This window comes from Vitis vinifera, chromosome 7 (genome assembly GCF_030704535.1).
Source record: "Vitis vinifera cultivar Pinot Noir 40024 chromosome 7, ASM3070453v1".
Lineage (NCBI taxonomy): Eukaryota > Viridiplantae > Streptophyta > Magnoliopsida > Vitales > Vitaceae > Vitis > Vitis vinifera.
Genome location: NC_081811.1, coordinates 257,207 through 269,403, shown reverse-complemented (window position 1 = coordinate 269,403; position 12,197 = coordinate 257,207). Strand labels below are relative to the sequence as shown.

The 12,197-nt window shown below is 36.1% G+C and overlaps 1 protein-coding gene across 1 annotated transcript; it reads right to left on the bottom strand.

Annotated features, from left to right (window-relative positions):
- Window positions 1-7,175: 7,175 nt before the first annotated feature.
- LOC100244169 (pentatricopeptide repeat-containing protein At1g63330) lies at window positions 7,176-11,188 on the bottom strand. Its single transcript, XM_002275644.5, has 2 exons — window positions 8,462-11,188; window positions 7,176-7,947 (listed from the first exon to the last, which is right to left on the bottom strand). The coding sequence occupies exon 1, from the start codon at window positions 10,934-10,936 to the stop codon at window positions 9,053-9,055; it is 1,884 nt and encodes a 627-aa protein (XP_002275680.2). The 5' UTR covers window positions 10,937-11,188; the 3' UTR covers window positions 7,176-7,947; window positions 8,462-9,052.
- Window positions 11,189-12,197: the final 1,009 nt, after the last annotated feature.

Sequence of the window (12,197 nt, the reverse complement as noted above, 5' to 3'; positions counted from 1 at the left end):
ATGTGAAAACCTTAATTAAGGTACATAATAATTAACATATATATATATCAGGTTGAGGAATATGTTATTGCATGGATTATATGGATGACAAAAACTCAAGATATAAGATATTTATCCAGTTAGCATTTGAACATGTTCATAAGACGAGCAAAGAAACATGCTGATGCATTGGCAAGTTGAGGCCATAGAATTGCTGGTAAATCGTTTACGGAGCATGGTCTCCCAGTAATTTTTAGGCCTATACACAGAAACAGAATCAACCATGAGAAGATGTTCATGAAACCAAAGGTACATCCTTAATCTCAATGATCATTTCCTTTCTTTGATTACAAAGTCATTAAATTTAGCTTCATATTTAACTAAAAAAAAAATTGTTCAGGCTGATATGAACCGATGGACAATTTTATTTCTCTATCCTATCCTCATGCAATGTATCTAAACAAAAACTTAGACATGGTCGAGCCGCCGCAATATTTTATGTCAATTTGATTCTTCCGCAATGATGCAATATGAGATTGGAAAGCCAAAAAAGAAAAAAAATGAAGAGCCCATGTGCCTGGAAAAGCAATGCGGGTAGATTCTCTAATCAAAATCTAAGTTGGATTCATGTTATGACATTCATCCCTTATCTGCTTACCACATACCACAGCTTTAAGGAACTCCTCATGAAGGGAAGGATTATAAACATGGCGGAAGCGAAAAAGGCATAAGATATTTGGATTAGGTTCAGGACCACGACAGCAAAAGGCATAAAATATTTGGAGGTGGAGATTGTATGATAAAAATCGTCGCTGACATCCTCAAAATTTATTGTATACAGTTAGCATTTCATTCAACTGTATCCAAATAAGAACCATTTACAAAAATGCCATTCTTCTGCCTCCTTTACCCTATTTTAATCTTTCCACCTTGTTGGGTGGGAGATGGGGATCTGTATTGTGGGAACTTTCCTCCATGTGTCTGCCCATGTGTCACTCCCCTTAGTACTGTCCTGATAACTGTTGCAGTACCCGAAGCGTCCTATCCGGACCACACAGGCACACTGCAGATAGCATCGGGCCCCTTGAGCGGGCAACATCTTCCAACTAGCCTTCAAGTCCCCCTTCCTGCATGTAGTCATTCCCTTATGACAAAGAGGTAATTGATGGAACCTTCTCCAATCCTTACGTCCATGTCAATAGATTGTCACACACTACCCCATACCTCCAACAGGTTGAAATGACGGACAATTGCATCATGACATCCCATTTGATGGCACCTACCAGCCACCTTAAACTGTAATGATTGTCCTGTCACTTGCAGAATAACCATCATTACGGTGGAGGTTAAAGTACCTACTCAGTACTATAGTGATTTTCTCCTGAGCACTATAAAAAGCCCTCCTGAAGTATAATCTAGGTACGGGCATTTTAAGCTGACCTATTCACTCTCCTCTTTAAAGGTTCCAACCCACCTATACTTGACTTAAGTTTCGGAGGGACGTGGCCGAACAACTTGTCCAGACATTCTTTGTGTAAGGAAGAAGCTCGTTCAGTCTCCTATTGCTGGGTAGAGACTCTCAGTGGCCCAACAAAGGGAGGGTCTAACTCCAATTGACCTTGTGTCAACATGTGTATCCTTACTACATGCCACAGGCACCCAATATAAAAGACAGATAACATTGATATATTATTGGTCATGTTCTATATATAGTTAGATTCTCAAAAGCTCGGTTGGGTTGGTATAATGATTACCATCTCTTATCTATTCAGCCGCCGACACCACATGCCACAACGCCCGTAAGGTCAAACAAAGGAAAAATCCAATGAAACCAGGAAAGTACATGTTGAAGAATATGTTATTGCATGGAATACTATATATATAGCTGACAAAAACTCAAAACATACTAATATTAAGCATCATCAAAGAAGTCTTGAATGGGTTGTCCAGCTAGCATTTCAGCCATTATACACGCAGGGTAAGCTAGAATTGAATACGAATCGTTCTTAAACATGCCTGTCCATGAGAGGGCAGATAAACATGCTGATGCATTGGAAAATTGAGGTCAGAGAACAGTTGGTAGTGTTTTGTGGAGCTATTCCCACTAATTTTAGGTCTGCAGAAACCCAATCAACCAGGGAAGCTGTCCATGATCTGAAATTCATGATATATATGAACCAGTAGATAATTGATTCCTCTCTAATTCTCATGCAATGTATCTAAATAAAAAGGTTGCGACATGGGCTAGCAGCCACACTATTTTATGTCAACTTGTTTCTCAAGTAGTGATCTGATGGAAGATTGAGAAGCCACAGAAATGAAGAGCCCATGTGTCTGGTCATATTCTGGAGTTAGATTCTCATCAAAATCTAAGTTGGATTCATGTTTTAACCTTCATCGCTCACCTGCAGACGGGTCCTTGCCACATGTCACGACCTTAAGGAACACCTCAAGAAGGGAAGAATTATAAAGATGGCAGGAGCTCAAGGCATAAGACATTGGGATTAGTTTAAGGATGGAGACAGCTAAAGGCATAAAATATTTGGAGGTGGAGATCACTATTATAAACCTGGCAACTGGCCTCTTCGTACGGAATGTATTATCCAGTAGTTATCATTTCAATCACCTGTATCTAGATAAGAATAATTTCTGAAAGTGCCAAGAGGGAAGCAATAAATTGATAAACTTGCTCATGAATGCATAGCCATTTAGGAAGAGTGTAAATAATTTTATTTTTATTTTATTTTATTCTATTTAGATAGAGTCTTATTGAGAATTATTTTTTATATTAGCTTATTTTATTTTATTCTATTAGTGTTATATATATTTTTGGGAAGAGTTCTATTGGGATTGCGCTAGTGGAGTCTCATTCCTTTTATAATTATAATCACCTTCTACTTTGAGTCATATTCTAATTACAATTAGTAGATTCTCATTGGGACTGTATTAGTAACCTATAAAAACAGGTCACCCCTTTCTCTATATATATGAATACCAATTTTTCAGAGAATTTTTTCAGGGAGTATTTTCATACATTTATTTGGAGGAATTTATTCAAAAACCCGAGCTGTACACATCTCGCTTACAGAGTGCACCCAAGGTGAAATCTGACTATTAAATCCTGGAGGTAGACCACTGGTACCTTAGTGCACCGAGTTCGTCTTTGAGGATGGTGGATCTATTTCAAAGACAGTGCTTATCACGCCACAGTCGATAAATTTTTCTTCTTATTTATTTTGTTCTCTGTTTGTGTCTTTTGGGCTAGTATTTTGTTTCCATACCCTTAAATCCAACAATCTTGAAATATATCAAAATGGAAGCTTCCCTAATTCACACCCGTCTTGACACCTCTAAAATTGATCCCTTCAATGGGACATTCTTTAAGAGATGGCGGGAAAGGGTTTTCTTTGCAATTGATGTAGTGAACTTATGACACATTTTGACTGACCCAAAACCAAAAGATGGTTTTCATCTGTTACCTACCTGGGAAACTGGAAATAAATAAGTTAGGCATGCTATTCTGAGTACCATTTCTAATGAACTTTTTGGTATTTATTGTCAATTTAAAGTTGCAAAAGAAATTTGGGATGAAATGAATAAAAAATATATTTTGGAAGATGCAGGAACTCAGAAATATGTCATAGGGAATTTTAGAAATTTCCAAATGACCGAGGGTAGAGATGTATCATCTCAAATCCATTACTACCACTTGTTGATTAATGACTTAGCTATTGAAGACATTAAATTACCCGAACCTTTTGTGGCTGGTTGTTTAGTATAGACTCTTCTAGAGTCTTGGAAAGACTATAAAAATAACATGAAACATAAAAGGAAACAGATGTCCCTAGAGGATGTCATAATTCATATTAGGATTGAAGAACAAAACTGAAGTAGGGACAATATTGATAAAACTAAGGAATTATCTTCTAAGGCTAATGTAGTAGAGGAAAAACCTAAACCCAAAAACAATAGGTCCAGGAAACAAAACTCTAGGACCAAGCCCAATGCATCAAACAAGGTCCAAAACTCAACTATTAAAAAACGGGGTAATTGCTTTGTTTGTGGCAAGTTTGGACACCATGCAGCTCAATGTCGCCACAGGAAGAGAACTAAAAAGTCCAATTCAAAGGCAAATCTGGTAGAGACAGAGGTGATCTCAACAGTAGTCTTCTCTGAGGTGAGCATGGTCACCAATATGAAGGATTGGGTGGTAGACTCTGGGGCTACCAGGCATATCTATGGGAATAGAAGTGCATTTACTTCATATACCACTATAAAGGAAGGAGATGAACAAATGTTCATGGGTGATTCTAGATCTACTCCAGTGATTGGAACAGGGAAAGTTCTCCTCAAGCTAACATCTGGAAAAATGCTTGCCCTCTGTGATGTTTTTCATGTGCCAAATATCCGTTGGAACTTGGTGTCAGAATCTTTGCTTGGAAAAACAAGAGTGAGGATCTTGTTTGACTCTGATAAAATAGTTTTAATCAAGAATGATGCATTTGTGGGAAATGGCTATTGTAATCAGGGTTTATTTATGTTGAATGTTTATGATATTATCAATAATAATGCATCTTCCTCTTATGCTTACATAGTTGATTCTTGTGATATTTGGCATGGTAAACTAGGACATGTGAACTTTTCATATATGAAGAAAATGGTTGAATTGAGTTTAATCCTTAAACTATCCTTAGAAAACCATTGAAAATGTGAATCTTGTGTAGAATCTAAAATCATAAAGAAATCTTGCAAATCAGTTGAAAGAGAATCAAATCTACTAAGTTTAATAGATAGTGACTTAGGAGACCTAAAAAATATAATGACTAAAGGTGGTAAACGATTCTACATAAATTTCATAGATGACTACTCAAGGTATACAAGGGTGTATCTTTTGAGAAACAAAGATGAAGCAAGAGATGTTTTCATCAAGAACAAAAATGAAGTGGAAAATCAACTAAGAAAATTAAAAGGCTTAGAACTAATAGGGGAGGAGAGCATGAGTCCAACCCCTTTAATTCTTTTTGTGAAGATCATGGGATCATTCATGAAACTACTCCTTCTTATTCCCTTGAGTCTAATGGAGTAGCAGAAAGGAAAAATAGGACCTTAAAAGAAATGATGAATGCAATGTTGGTAAGTTCAGGAGCACTCTTGAACTTGTGGATGGGAAGCTATTCTATTTGCATGTCATATTCAAAATAGAATACCTTACAAGAAAATTGGTAAAACTCCTTATGAGTTGTGGAAGGGTTATGCACTTAATATAACATACCTGAAAGTGTGGGGGTGTTTAGCTAAAGTTCTTCTCCCTTAACCTAAAAAACGAAAACTAGGTCCTAAAACCTTTGATGCAATGTTCATTGGCTATGTTAAGGATAGTGCGGCATATAGGTTTATTGTTACTAAATAAAAAAAAATCTTGTAGATGTCAATACTATAATAGAAACAAAGAATGCAGATTTATTTGAAAACATCTTTCCTATGGAACTAAATGGTAAACAACAAGTTCAAAAAACAAATAGAGACAAGTCTATTGAACCTTCTAAATTTGAACCAAGAAGGAGTAAAAAAGATAGGAAATAAACAAACCTTGGAGATGGTCTCTACACCTTCCTAATAGATGATGACCCTAGATCCTACAAAGAAGCTATAACTTCTCCTGATGCACCATTCTGGAAGGAGGCCATTAACAGTGAAATCGAATCAATCATGTATAACCATACATGGGAGTTAGTAGATTTACCTCCTAGTGCAAAGACCATTGGTTGTAAGCGGATCTTTAAAAGAAAAACAAGATGGATCCATAGAGAAGTATAAAACTCGTTTAGTTGCCAAAGGCTTTAAACAAATGAATGATGTAGATTAATTTGACACCTTTGCCCTTGTGACTAGAATAACATCAATTAGAGTATCGATCGCTCTAACTTCCATTCATAATTTGGTGATACACCAAATGGATGTCAAGATTGCATTCTTGAATGGGGATTTGGAAGAGGAAATTTATATGGATCAATCTAAGGGTTGTGTAGTTCCAGCGAAGGAGAAAAAAATGTGTAAGTTGGTTAAATCACTATATGGGTTAAAACAAGTTCCCAAACAGTGACATAACAAGTTTGATAATGTATTAGTAACTAATGGATATTCCATTAATGATGTTGATAAGTGTATCTACAACAAGTATGAGAATAACACTTATGTTGATGATATGTTGATCTTTGGAACTAGCCTAGAGGTTGTGTGTGAGACCAATAAATTCCTAGGTTCTAAGTTTGATATGAAAGACCTAGGAGAGGCAGAGGTGATTCTAGGAATTAAAATAACTAGAACACCTAATGGACTTAAACTTTCTCAAGAGTACTATGTTGAAAAGATCCTAAGGAAGTTTAAACACTTTGATTGTAAACCAGTGTCAACTCCTTATGATCTCAGCTCACAGTTGAAGAAAAATAGAGAATATAGTGTTGCCCGTATAGAGTATGCTCAGATCATAGGGAGTGTAATGTACTTAATGAACTGTACCAGACTTGACATTGCTTATGCAATAGGTAGATTCAGTCGGTACACCCAAAGTCCTAATCAAGACCATTGGACTGTTGTTCGTAGAGTCCTTGAATATTTGAGAGGCACCATTAACTATGGTTTGCATGAGACCATTGGAATTTCAATCGATGATTTGTCTGATTTTTAAAACATTGGTCTGGATTCCAATCAGGCTTCAAGCAAGGTTCAATTTAATCTTAGTTATGAATATGTAAAAAAGTGAATAATATAAAAATAATAATAATTGAAATACTTGAATTAAAATAATTTTTAGTTGCTTTAACTTTTAGGTTAATATTTTTAAAAATTAATTAAATTAATTTTGATTATAATATGTTCACAATATAGAAAATAAATTAAAATTTTAATTTAATATATGTTTGTTATTTTATTTAATGTTTTAATTATAAAATCATTTTAATCTTTATAATGGAATATATGAAATTATATCGATTTGGTTATTTATTTATTTTTATCTACCATATTTATAATTGAAAAAATATTTTAATTATTTTTAAATATATAAAAGTACAAATTTATATTAGTTAGATGGGTTGAACGGGCGACGTATTTATTACTCAGAATCAATATGAATATGAATATGAATATATACGCAAAGAGAGAGGTTTAGTGTGAAATTCATAACCACTCTACTGTTGGAGTAATATGATGGGGTCTTCAAGGAAATTAACATAAAAGAGAGAGTTACATAACCATCACTGTTATGTGTCATTGTAACAGTACATAGAATCACTAGCATAACACAATAACTTGAAAAAAATACAGGACTAAATAAAGAAAAAATCGACAAATCTAAATACCCATATGCATATAACATTAATTCACTAAAGTGGCATCAACCTGGATCACCTAGAGCAATTGGGGCCAACAGGTTGCTCCCTACTAACTAAGTCAAATTCCCAATGACAGTCAGATTGAATGCGCCTTCCAAAAAAATTCAGAATTCTCTCTCCTATATCCACAGCTCTCATGCAGTTTTCTTAACTTGAACTTGTTGGTCTTGAGCGATGAAGCTTCCTCCTCAAAATCCTGTATCCTATGTACAGAGGCCAATTTTTTCAAAGCTGAACAGCTCACTTGAGTATCCTTGGTACTTTGTCCTACTCTCCCTTGGGAATTCTTCCACCTATCAATCTCTTGATCATTTTGGTAAGGCTATCTCGATTCATTGTGGTATCTCAATCAACAAATGCATCAATTCAGTTTATTACACTGCCAGCTCCACCAAACAAACCACTCGGGGAGCCATGGCAACAAAAGCACGACTTCCTTGCACACCTTCTAAAATTTGTGACCGAAACATTTGACCTGGTTTCTTAACTTTCATTCAAAAGAACATGCTAGTATATTATGTTGAATGATCACAGCATAATTTCCCACCTTCTGTAGCTCAATTGCAATGGCTACCTACAAGATAAAACATTGATGTCATTTTCAAATTTCAAGACCAATTTATCAACATATTAGTACACCTCATTGCAGTAATCAATCAAGAAGGATTGCAACAAAATACCAACAAGATTCCTTCTATTAGTCACTGCCAAGCATTAACTTGGTTTTGAGCATGTCACTTAAATTAACCATCTCACAGATTCCAAAATTTTTGTGATAACAAATGCTTTTTAACCATTTCATACATTACAACCTTTTTGTGATAACAAAAGACAAAGCAAGACATATTTTCTATTTTCAGCATCGTAAACCATCAAATTGAGGCAGACAGTTGAGTCAACCCCTGCAGGGTGACTTCTAAATTTAATGAAACAAACTGAATTTGAAAACAATATAGCAGATGTATAATTTGAATTTGCTATGACCCTCATGTACATGGCTAGAAAATAGAAGTTCTATTCTAGGAAAATAAACCTATAAGTGCATCTTACACAAATCAGGAAAAGGAAAATAAAAACAGGTCTCATACCTGCAATGAGAATATCAAGTCGGTCGCATCCCCAACCTTATGGTTTGTCCACTTGGTAAATGGAAGATACAGTGGTCAGCCACTGACCTACAGGCACTTCAATAATGCTTGATAATTCTGAAGTGATTCAGGAAAGAATTGAGAAAAACTGTGAATATATTAACTCATGCTGTAAGATGCCTGAGGGTTTCTGTTCCCTATCTCCAACAAACTAGCATTGCCATCTACTTTCAGTTGTAGTTTACGAGACCAAGAGGAAGCATGCATTCAATAGCCCATTTAAGCTGTGTTCCACACTTGTGTTTGAACACAAATCTCAACTGATGTAAATAATTATGCTGTTGCAGCCATAGTCAATGAAAATTCTGTTCCTCATAAGTCATGACATGTCAACCGGATGTCCAAAGGAACCATCCTCACAAGCACTTCATTAGAACAATCCCACCATTCAAGTTGGAGGTTTGGATATAATCACAGTAGGAACTGCAGCACTATGCATGCAACTTTGTTACTTCAGGTTGGAAAGTTGAACTCTACAGGGAGTTTGTCCAAACTAGAGTTGTTCGCTGAAGTGAATTTCATGTTACTGACTTAAGATTTCTCATATCCTCTTCCAGTTTGACCTTGGGCAGGAAATGTTGGAAGCAAGTGCAGATATTCACGATATTTCTCATCCTTGGAGAGCAAGTCTACTACTATGGAGATTGTGGATGCATCGGGTGAAAAATCTTTCTCTGCCATTTCTTGGAGAAGTTCGACCACTTTTTGCATCTCATCATTTTGGCAGAAACCACGCATAAGTGTATTAAAAGTCACCAGATTTGGAGCACAACCCTTCTCTTCCATTCCCAAAAACAAATCTTTTGCATTTTCTAATTGCCCACTTTTACACAGCCCATGGATCATGACTGTATAAGTTATAACATTTGGCTCCAGGCCTTCATGAGACAATCTGTTAAATAGCTCTCTAGCAATTTCAATCTTCCTAGCTTTACATAACCCATCAATGAGGCAGTTGAAAATTTGAATACTTGGTTGAAAGTCATGATTTTCTAAATAATGAAATAGTTCCATTGCTTCTGAAAGGTGATTATTCTTGCAAAGCCCATCTAATAATATGTTATATGTACATGATTCTGGTGTAAGGTCATGAACTTTCATCTCACCAAACAGATTCCACGCATCTCTGACTTTTCCTTCCCGAAAAAGGCCGGTTAATAAGGTGTTATAGGTAATAACTGTTGGCATAATTTCCTTACACATCATTTCCCTATAGAGCTTCTTAGCTTCCACCATCCTCCCACTCTTGCAATAGCCATTGATCAACACATTGTAGCTAACAGCATCGGTTTCAATCCCCTTACTTTCCATAGAAACAAACAGGTCCCTTGCATCATCAATCCTACCTTCCAAACAGAACCCATCAATCAATGTATTGTAGGTAAAAGTATCTGGACTTTCACCTCTCTGAATCATCAGTTTTAATAAATGATTGGCCTCTTCCATTTTCCCTGCCTTACAAAGTGCATCTATCAGCACATTGAATGTTACCACATTAGGATGTACACCTTCATCCACCATTTCATTAAACAGACCTTTAGCCCCTTCCCATCTACCGGTATGACACATGCCATGAATAATAGAGCTATATGCAACAACATCCGGGGAAATTCCCCTCCCCTTCATTTCCAAGAAAAGCTCTTTACCCTTATCAATCAGTCCATCTTTACATAGACTATCAATGATGGTACAATAACAAACTAAATTAGGTTTAATAGTAACACCAAAACCACCATTACCATTCAGCATTTCTTCGTGCAACTTAACTGCAAGCATTGTATTGCCTGTCATACATAACCCATTAAGCAAAGTCCCATATGTAACCACATTAGGCCGATAACCCATCCGAACCATTTTCCTTAACAACCCTGTCGCCTCACTAATCCTGCTCCCCAGACACAGCCCCTTAACCAAAGATGTAAAAGTGACAGTATTAGGACTATGACCCCTTCTCAACATTTCCCCCAAAACTGCTAAACCAAAATCAACCTTATTCAAATTGCAATAACAGTTAATCAAAATGTTCAGTGTAATAAAATCTGGAGCCAATCCAATTAAACTCATTCTCTTATAAAGCGAAATCACATCAAAGTAACGCTTAATCTTGGCAACTGCACCTAACAACGTATTGAATGATGAAATGGGTGGAGTGGGTTGCATGTCAATCAAGTGATTAAAAACACTAAATGCTTCACTACGCTTGATGTGACCAGATTTACAGTTTGATTTCAAGAAATTTTCAAGTTGCCCTCGATCTGGGGCATTGGAGACAGTGTCTTTTGTTAAAGATATGGGACCAGGTGAGATGGGTCTATGTGGGTGTTCGAAGAGAGATGAAAGCTTACATCTTGGAGTAGTTCTTGATGAAGAAATGGCAGACGCGGAAGAAGAACAAGGTGAAGTTCTGACAGCCATCTCTATCCTCGAGAGAGTCGGAGTGGGTGACTCAATCTAAAACCGTAGTTGCTTCGGGATGCATCCGATAACAAGCCTCAGTTGCAGGAAAAATAACAGGCCCATATCTAACATTTATTTTTCCTTCAGTTTCTCAACCAGACAAGTTTCGCGAATGGGTCATTTGATTTTACCAAATTTTCCGAACCTAGGGACACAATGGAGAAACGGAGAAAACAGTACGGCGTCGTTTTCACCTCCAGACAGGTTCCAATTCACTTTAGCTGGGATGGTGAGGATGGCAATTGTTTTCGAGATCTATTCTTTGAAGAAGTAAAAAAAAAAAAAGAAAAATGAAAATTACGGCTGACAAAACTCTAAAGTGATTTAACTTACTGTCATCTTCTTTTTCTTTTTTTAAATCTAAGATAAATCTTCAAAATACCAATTAAATTCATGGTTAAGACTTTAGTATCAATTTAAGTCAAGTCCAATGATTTGAGTATCTTATAATGTATAAATTATAACGAATATGTGTCATTAGAACACATATTTTGGTTCTAATCAGATACACATCCCAATAATATGATGAAACCTCTTAAATAAAAAGTATTGGAACTAGCAAAATATAGATTATTATTAACTTCCTTATGAAGGGATTGGCATTATGAGTCTCTTATTTTGTTTGAAATATAAGAGGCTTTGTGAACAGATGTAACATGGATTGAGAAATTGACTTGTGTTAGCAAGGAGCAACCAGTTTGCCCTAATTGCTCTAGGTGACCAACCTTGATACTACTTTAGTGAATTAATGTCATATGCATATGGGTATTTAGATTTGTCAATTTTTTCTTTAGTTAGTCTTATGTTTTTTTTCAAATTTTTGTGTTATGCTATTGATCCTATGTACTGTTACAATAAGGCATGAGAGCGATGATTTATGTAACCTTGTAGCATGTCTTCACTACATTGATTTATATGTTTTTTTATGTTAATTTCCTTGAAAAGCCCATGATATCAATTGTACTGCAACAGTACAGTGGTCTTGGATTGCAGGCCAAACCTAGGCAGCAAGTTCTAGAAAGAGTGCCCTACAGAGAACTGGTCGTTGCCATACATGGACCAGCAACTGCTTGCAGTTGGAGCTTTTAAATCTTCTATCCCCTTTCACGGACCAAGATGTCGGATTCTCATGATCATTAGCTTGACTAGTTGAGTTATTCTAGTCCATTGCAGAAAATAAAAGAGACCAGAAATCTCAAACAAGGTCCTCGTACCGCTA

Excerpts from the sequence above, each read along its gene's own strand:
- LOC100244169 (XM_002275644.5), bottom strand. The coding sequence starts at position 10,936 with ATGGCTGTCAGAACTTCACCTTGTTCTTCTTCCGCGTCTGCCATTTCT.